This window comes from Puntigrus tetrazona, chromosome 3 (genome assembly GCF_018831695.1).
Source record: "Puntigrus tetrazona isolate hp1 chromosome 3, ASM1883169v1, whole genome shotgun sequence".
Classification (NCBI taxonomy): Eukaryota; Metazoa; Chordata; class Actinopteri; order Cypriniformes; family Cyprinidae; genus Puntigrus; species Puntigrus tetrazona.
The window spans coordinates 19508433-19526902 of record NC_056701.1 but is presented as its reverse complement, the minus strand read 5'-3'; the positions used below and the strand labels follow the sequence as shown (position 1 = coordinate 19526902).

Below are 18470 nucleotides of genomic sequence, written 5' to 3'. Positions count from 1 at the left end.
GAGTTTGAGGTGTTGACTTAAGCTCCGAGAGCTCGGTCTAATTAAGCAGTTGTGGGATGTGCTGCACAAACCACTCCGATTCATGGAGACCCCACCTCGCAACTTACAGGACTTCAATTGTTTGCTAACTTTATCGTTATCTCAGTGGCAGACACCATAGCACATCTTCAGGACTCTAGCGGAGTCCATGCCTCGATGGGTCAGGGCTGTTTCAGCAAAAGGGGGACCAACGCAATATTAGAAAGGCGGTCATAATGTTATGCCTGATCGGTGTATGTATGTATATGTGTGTGTGAGTTTGTATGAACATCCTTCGTCTGTTCTGAGCAGTGTTGTCAACTCCGTCCCCGGATGAGGGTCATCTGCTAAGTACTTAAGAGGATTTGAGTGGGTTGATTACTCCCTCTGGGCCCACAGACTCATTTCTGTGCTGAGATTTGCTTGATGAACTGGATGTTAGCTTTGATTCGCAAGTTGAAAAACTTTAACAAACTGCCATTCCATTTGCAATTCAAAATGTTATTTCTATGCTTTTTAAACAGTGTTAGTGTCATTTTCAAATCAATTTCCGTTTTTAAAATTACTTCGGTACGCAATAAGGGATTCACAGCTCAGCATGTCAACAGCTCATGTTCCCTTTAATTACATGCTGAATTATTACCACACAGAAATCTGGATTATGGCTCTAGATGATTGCTGGAGTCTAGAAATATTTATGTTTTTGGCTTGAAGAGGTGTTAGTCAACATGTGTGTGTTTCAGAATACGGTGTGAATCACAGACTACATTTATCAACAGCGTGTGTGTGTGTGTATGTGTAGACACTCAGACATATATGCATGTTTCTTTTTCTGTGCATATGCATATCTATTGTCATGCGCTATGAGTCATACTAGTATATATTTAGTATATAGTTTTCAGATATCGATAAAGAGACCAAAACTATGAAATAAAACGAATTGCTATGGATGCAACAATGTTATGGCCAAATAATAGTTTCAAAAATGTCTTGCTTTTAGCCTTTTAATGCTTTTAATTTTCCTAAACTTCACGTAAAATCTCACGACTGGTGTGAATGTCTGCATGTTTCTGTAAACGTGAGACGTTCTATAAAGGTTTTGTATTCCTTTCACTCTTTCTGTCTTTCTGTAGAATCAGGCTGAAGCTCATTATAAAGGCCATAAACATGCTCGTAAGCTGAAGGCATTAGAGGCTCAAAAGAACAAACAGCAAAGACGACAACTCGACAACGCACACCACAACCGAGACCGAGAGAAGGACAGAGAGAGGGACAGGGAGAGAGACAGCAACAGAGTGAAAACGAGCGCTCCGGATCCCCTTCCTTCCCTGCTGGATGACAGCGCCGTGGAGGAAAGTAAGTGAACTCACAGATGATTAGCCCAGAGAGTGGGCGTATTTGTTACTGCATGAAACATGCCCTGATGCGATTAAAATTTGTTATAGACTAACATAAAGTGCATCTGCAACATATTTAACTCCTTTAATGTGACAGCTCTCAGAGTGTGTGGAGAATATTCAGCTTCGAACACTGTATTACGGCTGTGAGAATACTTTTTTTTTTGTTATGCTCATATTGTTTTTACTTTTGTCGTTTTATATTAATATGCGTTTTAAAAGAATCACGCATTTAGCTTGCCTGTGGTTCCTTTAATGCTGTGAATATCCTCCAGTCTTGCTCTTCATGATCTGTCCTGTATATTAAGGGGATTTTATTTCTGACTGAAGGACTTGGCTTTCCTCTTGTTACGGGGAAGTACTGTGACACCGAGAGCAGAACAACAAGCTGACAGAGGGCTTTGAGCCATCCCTCTCCAATAATCTCTACCTTTTCATCCCTTTTAAACTCTTTCTTTCTTCTCCTCTGCCCAAACTCTATAGAATATGATTTGAAAAGCAACATGAATGCGGGCCCAAGGGATACGATAAAGGGAAAAAAAATGGAAAGGGAGTTGGAAACTTCTGCTATAAGACCTTGAGTATGAAGAAAAAAAAAAAAAAAAAAAAAAAAATACAAGCGGAAGAGAGAGAGTGAGAACAAATGAAAGTGGAAGGATAGGGCGAAAAGATAGAGAGCAAGAACACCAAGCTCATCAAATCACATTTTAATATTCGCCCTCATTCATAGTGACACAACGGTGAGAGGGAGTGTACAATCAGAAGCGAAGAAAAGGAGAAATTAGATAAGAGAGAACAGAGAGCGAGAGAGAGTTTAGAAGAGCGACAGAGATGGAGAATGAGAAGATTAGCTCTTGCAATTTTGTCTCAAAGCTTTTGTGTGTGGATTAGCACTCGTGCACATGCCAACACATTCTTCAAACCAGATATTTGCAAAAATACAAAACTACACTTGCTGATGGCTTCCGGAAACATCTAATCGGTTTTTAGGTTTTCTTTTAGTTGGATGTTTTTGTTTTTCTTTTTTGGTTCTACTCTTAAATTGACACTGAATGAAATCTGGAGAGACACTGTTAGCATGCTAGTTCACCCTATGATGTCATATATATTACATTTGTTATGTGGCTTTCTAATGCTTATACATCATTAACGGTGCTTATCTTTACTATAGAATTTGCTATATGTCTTCTGCCCCCTGGTGGATCATCTACGCTCTTGAGGATTTAGAAGGACTTTATAAATATTATTTCTAAAATGTGCAACTTGAAAAGCATTTTTTGTGCTGTGAGATCTTTGCTTAATTTGTTAAAGTAACAGCAGGAATAACTTAAATATTAGCAATAATGTTTCATAATGAATACTGGCTGGATTTAAGCAATTACACAATAATTCATAGATTATTTAAAAAATGATAATCCAATGATACCACTGGAGGTATATTTACTTTAGTCGTAATTGTAATGCATTTAATGATGCATTATGTATATCACAATAAATCATAGTCTTCGTGTGTGTGTGTGTGTGTGTGTGTGTGTGTGTGTGTGTGTGTGTGTGCGTGACGCTGTGTGTTTTTTATTAAGAAAAAATGTGGATGAGCTAGTCATCCTCACTTGACTAGTGACCCATACATGCTTCAACATACGTGCATTTAGTCCATCAGTCAGTTACAATGCAGCATTTTGGCCACCGATGGGTTAACACTCTCATTTAACAGATAACACACTCTTAAAACCAGTGTCGTCTCACACGTTCACACACACGAGAGCTAATCACTCGGTGGATTTTGAAATGCTCTTATGCTAATGCAAACACACACACAGACACACACAAATTGAGCTGATTGCCTGATGAAATTAGCACTGTTCTGTCATTAAGCTCGCAGCTGCAGGGGCCAATCACAACTCTACAAGCATGTCAGCTGTTATTAGCAGCCATAAGATGCCTGAAATGGAAAGAGAGGATGGGAGGGGGGTTCTGGAAATTTCTAAAAGAAGGGGTCCATTTTATAACAGCTATTGAAACACTTTGAATGCTCTTGCTGTCAGATGTCACGGATCGTTTTCATCATGAGCTTGCTGATGTAGTATGAGCAAGTGCCGTATTTTACATTTGCCGATTTATTTTTTTACAAAGAGAGAGTTAAATATAGCCATCATGCTCGATCCTGTTCTCTTCGCTATCCATCACGCCATTCTTCCACATCCGTCCCCGCATGTTTTACATTGCATGTTTTTGCGAAGAGTGAGTTGTCCAAAATGGAAAGATTTCAAAGAGTGACTCAGATCATATTAGCCTTTGAAGATCAGTTTTACAAGCCCACTCCAAGACACCCACACACACACATGCACACACACACACACACAAACACACACTCCACAGGGAGATGGGCACCAAGTGTTACCCAAGGCAATTCTCTCCATTTCATTAACTTTCGCACATTTTTCAGGTGTGAAGGCAAACCTCCCACACACACACACACACACACACACATGTGGTCGCACACAACCTTCCTTTTCCATTTCCCGCTCTATTTTCCTTAAACTCTTCATCTGTACCCCCTAAGGAACCCCCTTTTAGGAATATTGGTACAATCTTAATGTCAATGAGGCACAGAAGGATCAGTCTATCTGATTCTCCAGATGGGTGAATTCAGCAGATCTGTGCACATATCAAAACGGCCCTCACAAACATGTATGATAAATGTGTTTCTTTCATGTGTTTAAATCCTGTGCTGTTAAGCCAAGCTAAAGCATTAGGACACCTACTGTGATTGGAGTCCTGCAAGGGGAGGTGTTTTATGACAAGGCTTTTACATAGACTTTATTAGCATCTGGAAAGACTAAAGTGACTGCAGACATTGATTTTTGTTCTTGTCATTTTGTTCTGTTTTTCTGGGTTTTGCTTAAGGTACCCTGGATTTGCTATTAAATAACAATTAAAAAATTATTTATTACATGAAAATGCTATTAAAAATACCCTTAAAATCAAACCTAGAAATACATGAAGAGTTAATTAGCAAAAACAGATAAACTAGAATAACTAAACAAAATAAATAAAATAAAAAAACAGCTAACACAATAAAAACATGATAACATAATAAAAAAAAAATTTATCCGTTTTTTTCAAATAAACTTTATGTATATCACACACAACTTGAACGAAACGTAGACTTTTTTTATAGTTTTAGTATTTGGTTCTTAAATATCTTTTAAATTTTAGTAGTTTGTGCCGTCAGCAGCTAATAATTCAAAACACTAAACACACTGATATGTTTATCCTTATTTCAGCCTGCGTTTAATGTAGTCTGGGTCATATTTTCTTTTGCCTTGTTCATGTTTTTGAGGATGAAAGCATATCATGTTTTATCCTCTGTGTAATTGGCTATTTACATTTTATGCATTCGCCAGATGCTTTTATCCAAAGCACTTTACATTATATTCAGTCTCTACATTTTTTCAGTTAATGCATACCTTGGACATTGCCAGATAAATATGATGAATGTTCACAATTTTAGGTTTTTAAGACAGTTTGTATAAAGACCTTTTTTTCTGTTGCAAACATTAACGGTACATTCAGTATAAAATTGTTATTTCTATTTAACAGTTTTAGGTTTGTTTTGATGGTCAGAAACAGTTCTGTGTGCCGAGTGAAACTTTGAGAGCGCCTGGTTTGATTTTTCACTGCCCTGGCTGCTATGGCCCTTGTCTTTTTTAACAGAATAGATCAAATAGGACACAGCACTTGAGTTATAAAGGCAGAGTTAAATAAATGGTCTGAAGTTCAGCACATAAGCACTGGTTCTCAATAAAGTTGCATGACCAGAAACGGTAAGCCTGAAAGTGTTTGTGTTGCTGTGCTCTGCTCATTTCTGCCAATTTGGATACTAGCCCACAGCTAAATTAGCTAGCAGACGTTCAGATGAATATTTTTATGCTGTGTAGTGGTGCTCTGCTGCTGGCTTTCTGCTTTCACTTACTGATTTGTACATTGATTTTCAGCTAATAAGTAAAATCACACACAGATACACAACAGTTTACAGATGTCTCCCAGATGGTCTGTTGTTATTCTTAGCTTGTGTCCACCTTTTTGTCACATATTTTCAAATTCACTGTGGCCTGGAAAAAGCTATTGGTTAGTATTCCTGTTCATCTCAATTTAGGTTTGTTTAAATGGTTAAGGATAGAGGTCTGCATTCCCACAGCTCTCTACCTCAATGATAGTGTCTGATTTGAAATCTGCTATTTGAAACTTGTCGGGACATTTTCCATGTTGAAAACATAAACAGATTCACAGGCTTTTTAAATGAATTAAATGGATTGTTCTCCTAAAAACGGTGTACACTAAGAGATGCACACTATTTATCACGTCATCTGAAACCAAAGGACCAAAATGTATTTTGCTACACATTTAAAATAATGAAATCTTGGGACTGTAAGGCTATGTTCACACTCAGCGTGAAGCTGCCAGTGTCTGTTTTCTATTAGAGTCATATAGAATAAAAAAGTTAAAAAGTTCTCAGCGCTTTTTAAAACGCCACCGCCGGCGTCTTTTTCTGCAGCACAGGGTGTCTTTTTTTTTTTTTAATGCCTTACGTCAAGCTTTTGACAGTTGACCAATGACCAAGCGAGTAGCGAGGTCTGACGTTTCCATAACAACAAGAAAAAATAGACAAGCTGCCGATAGATAAACTGATCGCACTAGTCTCTGAGCACAAGGAACGTCGTTGTGAATCGTCATTTTATTCCCCGTTAATTTCAGAAGCCAACTTTTTGCGCTTCCTTTACATTTCTGCGGCACACTGCGCTAGGCTACTGTTGCTGCTGTTGCTATAGCAACAAAAGACGCTCTCAGCCGCTTTTTTTTGTAACAGATGCTTCCAACGTATTATTTGTCTAAAAAAGCACTCTTGTCAACTTTTTCTTGTCAAAAAAGAAGCCAAGTGTGAACACGGCCTAAGAGGTCATGATACACTTTTGATGTATAGAAGTACAATGTCCCATTTCTGAGTGATTCATTCTTTTCAATTCAGTTCTTTTCAGTGACTCATATGATCCAGTTCACAAATCAGTAGGAATGATTCATTTACAAATAAGGGTAATCAGTTCTTGAACTGCATTGAGGTATAGCTTTAGAAGACTTTTTTTATATAATATACACTTTTACACTTTGTTTGTACCCTTTTATAATGATTTTATTATCTTCTTTGATGATGCTTTGTCATTTTGTAGTTTGACAGCCACACATTCATTCAGGCTTGAAATGAGACCAACTATCCCTTTAAAATAAACACTTAAACTTAAATAAGCAGAAACACTTCTGTACTTTTGTGTAATTGATGTCTGACTCATTCATCTTCTCTCTCTCTCTTTAGCTCCTACCTGTGACTCAGATCCTGTCGTGAGGGTGGACGATGCTAACTCTAGTTCGGTGGTCCTGACACCTATATCGGAGGTGTCATCCGCAGACCTGTCTGTCTCCTCCCCTCACTTCCAGAACCCGGACAGTGTGCTGGAGCCCACCGGTGCCCCCAGTGAGCCTGCCGCTCAGCAAGACAACCCTGCAGGGGACACACCGCCTGAGAAAGACCCCAAAAAGACCAAACAACATCTGCATTGCCCCATCTGCAAAGTCACAGTCAACTCCACCACTCAAATGGATGCTCACAATAGTGGTGCCTATCTTTCTTTCTTCATTCATTCATTTATTTACACTACCATTCATCAGCTCCATAATAAAAAATCATTTAAATATAATCTGAGATTAGCCAATACTGTATTTGTAGACATTATTATAGACTATTGTTGCATACTTATTTAACACCTGTATTTTTAACATTCACCCAAATGTAGTAGTTCTACACATATTCGTTTTCTAGATACTTCCTATTACTGACTTTAGTTTTATGTGCATAAATAATTAACCTTCATTATGTGAATTCTTTACCTTTTTCGCACATCACAGGCACCAAGCATAAATTAATGATGGAGGGACAGAGTGTTTTGCCACGACGACGAGGGAAGGCAATGTCGTCCCGCCCCTCGTGTAAAAGCAAGCGATTGGCCAGCAAGGGGAGTGTGGGCGTGGCCAGCAAGAGCTTCTACTGTGAAGTCTGCGAGATCCATGTTAACTCTGAGACTCAACTTAGCCAGGTAACATAAAACAAATGAGCTCACGTGCAAGTGACAGACTGGAATATCATTAAAAAATCTTTCTAGTAACACAGACTATTTTTAGGTCTTAATATGCCATATTAGGCTAAAATTAAAATCCAGCCTGGTTCACATTTCCTGTGTTCCCTACTACCAAACCTTGGCTAACTAGTTTTAGTGGAAAGTAGTTTCATTGCAGGCTTGTTGTTTTATCGAGTCAGAAAAATCATCAAACAAATTATCTACACCATTGACAGACCAATTGTTTGTTGTTGGTATTAGCAGTGTGTCTCAAGTCAGAAGAAACGCATCTCTATGGCCAAGTTTGTTACCCAGGACAGTTGGGTTTTCAGTTTTATATATATATAATTTATAAATTGTTTTTTTTTTTAATCAAGCATACGTGTAGTAAGAGCTCCTATACTTTGCGTTGGCCAAAACACACAAGGAAACACTTTGTGAAAAATAACATTACCGGCAATCACAGACATCACATTCGGATGGGGTTAGTTTTCTCGGAGGATCACTAGGTTTGCTGAAAAACAGTAGGTAATTTGCTCTGGAATTATCACAGACGTTGTGAAAGAAAAACAGAACATGGCAGATTCAGACGGGATTAAAATCACCAAGTACGTCTGTGAAACAAAAATGTCTCTAACGACCCCCTGTAAAACTAATCCTGTCCGAATAGGACTACACTGACACTAGAGCTAAATCTTCCATCATCATTAAATTTCTACACACACGTAAGCTTTTTCATGAATCATGACCACAGTGAATTTCTTATCATTCATAGCCATTTGTTGCTTTTAAGTAACAGCAATTTAGCTAAAATGCTTCTACAAACTTTACACTTTTTTCAGTTTGTGTCATGAATGAGGGGATGTGTGTGTGTTGTTGGCCTGGTGTCTACTCAGGCCTGAGGAACATGACATTTAATGGTATTTCATGCTTCCCTTAAGCTGTCTCTGAAGTGTAAAGTAAACAAGATGATGACGAATAATAAAGAGAGGGCAGGGAAAGAGGTGAAAGGTATTAAAAAGTTAAAGATTTTTTTAGGGGAAAGGAAAAACTGCTCTCATTTTATCTCATTATTAAATCACCAAGGGTTTAATATGTTAGGCTTGAAATTTTAAAATGCACCTTTATGTCTGTATATTGTTTAGCACATGAACAGCCGAAGGCACAAGGATAGACTGGCTGGGAAGCCCCCGAAGCCCAAGTTCAACCCTCACGCCAAGAGCCAGCCTACCTCAGCAGCATCGGTGAGCACGGTTACACTCACTGTGATGTACATGCTGATGGTCCTGTGTACCTGTAGCTCAAACAGTGGGATTGCATAGTGCTGGGAATGTCAAAGATATTCAATTCACAGAGGATTCATGTCGAAAAGCAAAATCTTTTTGGATAGAAGCACATGCCAAATATATTGGTGTAAATGTAACAGTCATATTCAGCTAATCAGCACAGAGTGCTTAAAAAAAATCAAATGCATAAAACCCAGAGGTAATTTTAAACAATAGGACTGATGATGATTGACGGGACAAAACAATGAAGCATACCTCTTCTCAGCATGACAGAGAGGAAAGGGGAAAGGGAGAGGAAGTTATTGAGGGGAGGATGCAGCAAACAGGCTCATCATGATACAAGGAGTAATTTTGTGTAATTAAAATAATTTTTATGTCTGCTACACACACGTGATTATAGCAGCTCTTCTGATCTGTTCCAGCAGGGTGTCAGATGGAACAGTTATGCGAGTGGTGCAGTGTCTGCTATGAAGAAAGTTATCAACCAATGCAATCTGTCCTCTCTGTCCTCACAGGTGAGTGACCGAACTCAGTCTCTTAAAGTTGTAGTCTATAATTTATGCACCAAATCGCAACATCAGATCAGCCGTTGATGTGACTTTGAGGTGTGACTATACATTTCAAAAATGAAAGGGGTCATATGATGTTGCTAAAAATAAATTATTTTGTGTATTTGGTATAATGCAATGTGTTTATGTGGTTTCGAAAAAGACATTATTTTCCACGTACATTATTGTTTCTCATCTAAGCCCCGCCTCCTGAAACAGGTTGATTTGTACAAAGCTTATCTATTGGCCAGCTAACCAGTGCGCTGTGATTTGTAGACTATACACATTGCAAACTAGGCATTTGTTGCATCCAGTGGAGACATAATTACTGATTATAATGACCTGGTGCTGTCTTTTTACGCATTGCACATCATAAACATAACATCATATCTGCATTTGTGATCTGAGAAACAACAACAGCACTACCGTTCACTGCTCAAAACTGGTGTTTGAATAGTAAGTAGCAGATTTTTATCTTTTAATAAGAAAATGTAACTTAATTCATTTAAAGGTTGTGAGTCAGAAGCGCCAGACAGTCTTTGCTGAGTTAGAATTGCCCCCCTGTGCCACAGCCAGCATAGGCTGCCCTGCAGGTTTTAGGAATCAGTCCTCCATAAATACACTGAACACACTCACATAAAATTTGTGTTGAACTGTTCTGGAACAGTGTTGTAAATACAACTTAATCACTGACTTCTAGTTCTTTCCTTTTTTGGAAGCACAAAGAATACATTTCTTTGACAATGAAACATAGCATCTCCAGAACATGGCACCGCAGCAACACTAAAGCAAAAATAATAGTTCCATCTTCTTTCCTTGCGTAAACATTTGTAAAATGTTATAAAATAATGATTCATTCTGTCTCTCTCTCTCTCTCTCTCTCTCTCTCTCTCTCTCTCTCAGACTAAACTGGTTCTACAGAAGCAATTGACAAAAAATCTGACCGCCAGCTTCCTCCCCACCCCCTTAACTCCGCCCACCCTCTGCACAGTCGCAGCCAATCCTCTTGCACTGCGACACCCGCCGGGCACTACTTTCATTCAGACGCCCATCCTCGGCCCTGCCCTCTTCAGGCCAGCGCCCGGACCTCTGAGAGCAACACACACTCCCATCATATTTTCCCCTTATTGATCACCTCGAAACAAAACAAACACGCTCCTACAACAAGAGCGCACATTCACGTGATTTAGTCTTACGATCCGTTCTCAGTACTGACGGTCTCTGTGCAAACTTCCTCCATGCTCCCGCTCTCTCTAAGCTGTATACACTTAAGTATATAAACACAAACACACACTCCCATAGTGTTCCCTATCCTCCTCAAAAACTGTGACTCTGAGAGGGTCACTCTTGAACTATGCAGCAAAGGGAGAGAGAGTGTGCGAGAGAGAGATAGAGAGAGAGAGAGCAAGACCATATTTGGGAATATGGGAGGGGCCTCATTGCAAACACCAGCCCACTATGCAGATGAACGCTTGAAAGACAGGGCAAGGATGATATAGGAGCAAAAGAGCTATAAGAAGGATATTTAACTTTGCTTTTTGTGATATTTATCATTATACCGATATTAATCAGGTTTTTATTCTATAATTTATTAGAGGAAAGCCAATTTTAGAGACCTATAACTGCGCTAGCTGTTCATTTAGTAAGGAAATGCAAACATCCCTTTACTTGATGCTTTTCTTTTAAAGTATTTTCAATTGTTATTGGTCTTTTCTCATGTCGCTGTCGGTCTGTGTATTCGCAAACATTTCGAGTAACCTCATCTGAACAGCTTTTGTTACAAACACAAACCTCATTGGTCTGTCAGTTTACAGATGATAAAGCTTTCTGTCATGGGTAATCACAGAATAACACAGAGTGCCAGTCTAATATACGAAGGTGACAATTTGGTAGCAAGACAACGCGCACACACACACACACACACACACACACACACACACACTCCCAATCAGTGTCGTAATTTTCTCAGTGTTGATGCATAGATTAGATGATTTGAGATTGCAAATGCGCACACGCACACACCCCCTCAGATGAGATGATTACGGTTCAGTCACAGTTTGACGTGGCCTTTTATGTCTGCGTATTTCGTTCTCAGTATTCCCTCATTACGGCCTCACAAAGGTCAGTGTGCCTGTCAAAAATCTGCCTGCGTCCCATCTTGATTAAGATCTAAACCCTCACCATGTTTTTTGCTTGTGTGTGTACGCGTGTGTGTGTGTGCGTGCGTGTGTGTGCGCGTGTGTGTTTGATCCAAAACCTGTCATGAGTTCATTACTCTCAATTTTATTCAGAATAACATTTTCGATTCTGGAAGCATCATTGATTATTTGCACAGAGGAGCCATTGCCAAAACATAATGACCATAATCGCGGTCACTGAATATACATCAATACTGTCGAAAGGAGTGCTTTAAGATTACGTTTGAATAGCAGTGTATTCAATTTCAGACATATATTAACTCAACCGCTACAAGTATACAAGCATTACTGTCAGCCTGAACAAAGTCACGTCTCTTTGCCCCAGATCAGTGTCATCTGATGGTTTTGGATGGACTAATAAGACTGATCATCTGACTTCAGACCTGTAGAATTAGATGTTGCTGTCGAGTCTTTGTTGTACCATTTTTCATCTGTCTGATTTTTTTTTTTTTTTTTTTTTTTTTTTTAATGTGCCCTAGCATACAAAGCTTTTTGTAAATATTTTATGAATACAGCTTTTAAAAGTGAATCATTAACATTTATAATATATACAATTAGAGTAAATATGTAGAATTTTATGAGATGTTTAATGTAGATTCTTTATCTGGTTATTGTAATTAATGTGATAATAAGAACGAGCTCTACTTGAAGATATTACTTTTTGTCACCATTTCTGCAGAGACATGCGTACTGAAATAAGGAGATAATCTCATGCGAAATAGATAAGTTTATGTAGTTTTTATGTCAAATTGTTAATCAAAGCGCTTGCGAGAGAAAGAAGGCGATGGAATATAAGAAATATTGCTAAAAAAAAGGGCCGAGACTCGGACACCCAGACAAGGCCTCAGAGCCTGGAGTCACGGGTGAGTCTCAAGCCCACTCAGGGCTCTTGCTTTTCAGAGGACGGTTTGCCCCTGAGGGAATGAAGCCTGGGGCCTTGAACAGAGCTATCTAACAACAGCCATATTGACACTTCAAGAGGCACAACATGGACAAATTCAGCTTTTTTTTCTGAGGACACTTTAGAACAAGGACTTTGCTTGGACTCCATGAATCAGATCTCTTGTTTGTGTGTGCGTGTGTGTTTTGATAACTCCCAAACGTCAAACTGATCTCCGTAAGGTCCAACGACGGACAAACAGCGAATGAGAAATAACACTGCTCCGTCACTGGATACCTTCATGCTTTCTTGAGGCACAAGAAGACGTAACCGCACCACTCATGAGGTCCATACAGCAGATATGGCTGGTTATGATACTGTGACGGTCTCTGGTAGGTGGATAATTTCACATGTTGTCCAAAAGTAACAGTTCCAAAATATCTTTAAGGTTGTTTGTTGGGATTTTATGTTGCTTTTTCAGTTAAGTGAAATTCAATCTTTAAGCAATAACGACAGGAAACTGGAACTGTTTTAAGAAAACGGAAGATTACTCTGTTTCTTTTTCTCTCTCTCTTTCTATCTTTAGCGTACATGTTTCTTCCCTCGTTCTCTTAATGTTGTGAGTGCTCTTGATAGTGTAGTGTGCACACTGTTCCTAATGCCAGTCTGGAGGACATTGGAAAGCTTAATATGACATTTCTCCCCCTTTTATTTTTACACCGATGGAATCTGTTTGTCACAGGACAGTCATGGAAACATCCGTTGCCAGCAGTGACAAGACAGTGGATGGCATTTCCCATTTCTTCCACGTTGCTTCAAGCTAATTTGACTATTTGACTCAAACTCCCTTTTACTTCCTGCACTAGTTTGCCAGCCTTGTGCCAAAATACACTCATTAATGCCAAATTTACTTTTTTTTTTTTTTTTTTACAATAGTAGACTGCACATACAACCTACTAGAGTGAATCTCTCATATGATCAAAAAAGCACAAACAAATCCCATGAATGTGTTGGAAATCACGGAGCCTCGTGTGAAAATGTGCATGTGTGCGTGTCAACTGAAAAATATGTGAACTATGTCCAATCCAACTAGATGTTTCTTAAGCATGAACAAAGATGGGAAGATTTTGATACAGCTTAAAAGGGACATGGCCAGTATTGCGTAATTTAATGACATTATATATGTTATTTGTTCTTCGTGCTCAATACATTTTTGTCTGTGATTGATCTAACATTGATCTGAACTGTCAGCTGACACAAAGGAAAACGTATTTTCATAGGATTTTGCGTCTTGTTTTACGGACTCATTTGCTCTTTCTCTGTACAGGGTGTGTATGAATGTGTGAAAACGAAATAAAGCAGAGAGAGAGAGAGAGAGAGAGAGAGAGAGAAATAAATCGATTAGACTTCCACTCCAGTGCTCTGGCTGTTCTTTTGGGGGCTTGTGGGACTCCTGGTTATTGACTAGAGGATGACAGCTTGTCATGGCGTCTTAGCTTTATAATGACAAACCTGTCGAAACGCAGCAAAACTAGGCAAAAAAAAAAAAAAGGTCTACCAACTGGTATCCACGATAATACACACAGGCACTCTTTCTTAGTCCACTCGATCACTTCAGCAAGCGTGCGCCATCTTGTGTTTAAGACGAGAACGGCAAGAATACGAAAAGGACTTTTTTTTTTTTTTTTTCTCAAGTTTTACTAATGAATTGTATCCTTAGATTCATTTTAAACATTTTAAGAAACATTTTAAATTTGGAATATTTTAGTAGTAGTTGTAGTAGTAGTAGTAGCATATATATTTGTTATTAATTAAAATTTTCCGTTTATTCAGATTTCTACAAATGTCAAAAATGTACTAATACAAATTCAAATGTTCGCCTTCTATTAAAATTCATTGTCAGCACAAAGCCCGCCGCAATGCTTCAATCGTATTTTCTTGATTGCGACCCAGGCTCTGCGTCGGGCAGCCGCCCCAAGTAACGTTTTCAGGACTTTAGTTATCAAGTTATCAAAAAATATTTCTCCTGTAACTTATACTGTGTTCGTTCAAAGTATGTGTGTGTGTATATGTATCCCCTATAACGATCGCTTAACCAAGAAAAAGCGTGCAGAGAACTTTCAGAAATAATGCTCTCACAACTAGAAATGTTAGCAAACCGTTCTTACAGAGTATGTGTTAACGGGGACTATGCATTATTTGCATCATATTTTAATTCACTAAATACACTGATTCATACAAAAAAGTATTTTATTATTGAAGGTCAGTGATTATTCGTACCACCATACTGGCCTTCCGCTTCAAATCTTGCAGGTAGGATTGTTTTTGGTCGGTTTATGGGGTGTCCCCAGCGCCTTTTAGAGAGGGCATTTTGCAAACAATTTGTTGTGTGAAGTTTGCGATGTGTGTAGCGTATCGCAGAACAGTGGGTAAAAAGTAAACTTGCGTAATGTGAAACATTTGATCTGTGATCTGTAAACACCACTGACGCAAGCCTCGTGAAATGAAGGGTAGCTTGGAGCGAGCATTAACTTTAGACATCGTTCATGACACACAGACACAGACGGACACGCACACTCTCCCTGGCAGAAGTGGAGAGCCCTCTATTATAAGGTCACTGCCGATCTAGCCATGAACTAAATGAAATATCTGCTCTGTAAAAAGATAGATAAAGGGCAAATAAAACCAATTGTCCCGTTTACTCCCCCTGAAGAGAGACTGCAGATATGTCGGGCTCATTCAGATGGAAGAGGGCTGCTGTGCTGTTAAGCAGACAGGATCTTAACTGTGTATGGATCATGTGCTTAAAACGTAGTTGGTCTTCATAGAACCTTGTTTTTGGACCTGGTGTAAATTAATCGTTTATTTAGATTTAGATTAGAAAAGATGAAGGAGCTGTGTGATCGATATCTTTATTAAGATACGAAAAAGCTGCTTATACAGTCTTTGTTTCAGACAAAACATTTTAAACAGACATGTCAAAATGCATGTGAAAGCGATCTCTGCTAAAAATAAGAGTCAGATCTTTATGGGTCATACTTTTTCCAGAACAGAAATGTATAGGTTCACTACTAAAAGCTAACGTTACACAATATGACTGAATACTCAAGAAATGCAGTCATCGGGGTTAAAAGTACAATGGCACAGCGGTGAACTCTCACGCACAATCAAACAGACACAAATTTCACTTACTTGGGTGTTCTTATGGAATAAATCAGTAAGCATTTGTATAGGAATGTGTCCGACGTAAAATATGAACACCTGAAAATAAGCAAAACATTCACGCGGTCTCCTTAACTCGATTAAGACAACCTTCTGTCAAGTTGACGTCACAAGAGAGCAGTCGTCATGGCACAAATCTCATTAAATATGTCATAATAGAACATAATAGATGATTTCTCATAAGATATAACAACGTTTTGCAATGTAGAGGTATATATATATATATATATATATATATATTTCAGTGTAAAAGCAGTATTTTTGTCAGTCGGTTGCTTTGAGATAAGCATGAGATAAATATATCACAGCAACACATGGATTCTATCCTGTTTAAGAATATAAAACTTCATTAATGCAGTAACTTCATACAGTGTGCTAAACTTATAACGGCACTCCAAGTTCAAATGTTTTGAAAGATATAAAATCGAGCGTCTGTTGATGTCACTCTTTAGAGATTTGCCCGGCGTCGCTCTTCTAACGTATCTTTATGTTCCTCTGCCAGCGCTATTGCCATCTTCTCCGTGTCTAGCTGTCCAGGGAGCCGCTGCCCTTGTTCTTGTTGCGGCTGAGTGGGAAGGTGGATTTGCTCTGAGGCTGGGTCATTTTGCTGGCCAGGTGGACGAAGGGCTCGATGAGCGTTCGCCTGTCGGTCACGGAGACCTCCCACAGCCTGACCTTCTCCTGCCGTGCCCACTGCTGAGCCGCTTCACTGTCCACTCTCCTCTGATCCTGCAGGTCCAGCTTATTACCCACAACGACAATCGTCACCTGCGAGACGGAGAAAGACACATTCTTTACACATTTATTTCATGGTGTCTGCTCATAAACGTCATTTTTTAGCTTGAAAAATTACTGTGATTTATCTCAACACATCAATTAAAACTTGACTCCTCAAGATTTGACACGACAGTTAAACTTCCTATGCTCACCGAGGCGGTGTTTATTTAATAAAACACAGTATCATCACTCATCTAACAATAACCAGTAAAAGAACATTTTTGGTATATAAAGACATAAAAAGTAACATTTAGTACTATCCTTCTATTAATAGCACTGGGTGAGCATTTGCTCAGAATGTTTGCTGTCATACATTGTTTTGATCAGTATACTTATCAATTAGTATAATAAAACTATTTAAAAATTCTGCATTGTCTTTACTGCCACTGTCAATTAATGTCAGTGCTGAGTAGAAGTATTAATAAAATATTAATCTAGCTATCTATATGTATTTATATCCATAATGTATTTATATCCATCATATATGTATATCTATATCTAGATCCCAAGCTTTTGAACAGGTTTGTGCAATCTGTGCAACCCAAACACACAGACCTCTTTTTTGTCACGGCAGCGGTCGATGTCTTTCTTCAGAGCCTCTACGCGCTTGAAGGACTCTTTGCTGTCGATGCTGTAGACGAGCACGAAGCCGTCGGCGAACGTGAAGTAGTGCCGCGGAAACTCGTGACCGTCGCGCAGTCCTCGCGTGTCGTAAAACCGCACCTGCTCTCGGGTGCCGCGGTCCGTCTCCACAGACCCGATGTAAATGTCCTCAAGCGTCTCCATGGTCTCCGAACCTGCCACAGCGGTACCGTGTGAACCCGTGCTAGCTCATTATCTGGCTTTAAGAAATAGCTCGTGTCAGGTGGGCGCTGTCGTAACACTCACCTGCGACATGGTTGGCGTACAGTAACTGCTCCAGAACCGCGGTTTTCCCCACTGACCCCTGGCCGCACACCACCACCTTGCAGCTCTTGCCCATGATCACTTAAACCCGCGCAGACTTCATCAAAGTATACAAACACACTAGAGATAAAAAAAAAAAAGTGGGAGGGAGTGAGTGAGTACAAAACTGATGACCACAATAATGCTGTCACATGAGCGCTGACCACACTGGTTCGCATAAACATGCCGCCTTTACATCGTCAGGGTGTATTAGATTACATTTTATCGATCTTTGATAAGTATTCATGAAAGAAATAACCGGAGCTTTTTATTATAAAATCTGCTCTTACCGTACTCTCTTCCTGTTTATGTCAGATTTCAGCCTTCGACGAAATTTGACACCAGTTCCGTTCAGCTGAAGAGCGCCCTCCTCTGTCCGGAGGACGACAGAACATTCAAGAACGTGCAATACGTTTGAAAGAAATGCAATGCAAAAAAGTTATATGTTTAAAAAAAAGGGCAAATCTTTTTGTCTGAAAATATTTGTCTTTTGATCACAAAACAAAAATGACATATATATATATATATAAGGTAAATACAATATATTTAAAAACAGGATGATATTATTTCAAAACAATTAACTACGAAAAAATTTTAATAAATCCAATTAACTGGAAAAAGTTTACAAGTAGGCTGAAGGTATAATAAAACTACAAAATAGTAGCTATGCTAAAAAAGGAATCTCCCACATTTATTTTTATTTTTATCAGTATAGAAAGTTACTATGTAGCACAATGATGTAGCCTATACAAAGTCAGATGCAGAAGTTGTGAAGAAGCTTTGGTTGAGCCTTCTTAAAACACTTAGTACAGGTATAAAACATTTTACTTACGAGTCACTTTCTATTTTTACCGAATCACTTGAATAAATGTAATGATTTATTCTGCTGAGCCTAAACAGGACTGATGGCTTACCAGTTACATCAACTCACATTACAATAATTTACTAGCACTAAATTTAGTAGTTATAGGCTACATAAAATGAAAATAATTTAGCTTTTAAATCAAAAGCTACCAATTAAAGCAATAC

The 18470-nt window shown here is 38.8% G+C and overlaps 2 protein-coding genes across 5 annotated transcripts in view; one reads left to right on the top strand and one right to left on the bottom strand.

The window, feature by feature from the left end:
• znf385c (zinc finger protein 385C) overlaps nucleotides 1-14277 on the top strand; it is a 76472-nt gene extending 62195 nt beyond the window's left edge. The window contains exons 4-9 of one of the 4 annotated variants that reach the window (XM_043235762.1): nucleotides 1152-1374; nucleotides 6787-7086; nucleotides 7377-7564; nucleotides 8731-8829; nucleotides 9294-9386; nucleotides 10323-14277. In XM_043235762.1, coding sequence (XP_043091697.1) covers nucleotides 1152-1374; nucleotides 6787-7086; nucleotides 7377-7564; nucleotides 8731-8829; nucleotides 9294-9386; nucleotides 10323-10550 — 1131 coding nt within the window. In that variant the 3' untranslated portion in view covers nucleotides 10551-14277. The remainder of the gene's footprint in view (nucleotides 1-1151; nucleotides 1375-6786; nucleotides 7087-7376; nucleotides 7565-8730; nucleotides 8830-9293; nucleotides 9387-10322) is intronic. The other 3 variants (XM_043235760.1, XM_043235761.1, XM_043235763.1) reach the window with 3 other exon arrangements.
• Nucleotides 14278-15395: 1118 nt separating this feature from the next.
• Nucleotides 15396-17815, bottom strand: nkiras2 (NFKB inhibitor interacting Ras-like 2). Its single transcript, XM_043229689.1, has 4 exons — nucleotides 17732-17815; nucleotides 17385-17522; nucleotides 17052-17293; nucleotides 15396-16487 (listed from the first exon to the last, which is right to left on the bottom strand). Exons 2-4 carry the CDS (start codon nucleotides 17476-17478, stop codon nucleotides 16245-16247), a joined length of 579 nt encoding a protein of 192 aa, XP_043085624.1. The 5' UTR covers nucleotides 17479-17522; nucleotides 17732-17815; the 3' UTR covers nucleotides 15396-16244.
• Nucleotides 17816-18470: the final 655 nt, after the last annotated feature.

Coding starts and splice junctions, on each gene's coding strand:
- nkiras2 (XM_043229689.1), bottom strand. CDS start 17,478: ATGGGCAAGAGCTGCAAGGTGGTGGTGTGCGGCCAGGGGTCAGTGGGG. Junction 17,294..17,384: donor GTACGCCAACCATGTCGCAG/GTGAGTGTTACG, acceptor CCGCTGTGGCAG/GTTCGGAGACCATGGAGACG. Junction 16,488..17,051: donor GCTGCCGTGACAAAAAAGAG/GTCTGTGTGTTT, acceptor TCCGTCTCGCAG/GTGACGATTGTCGTTGTGGG.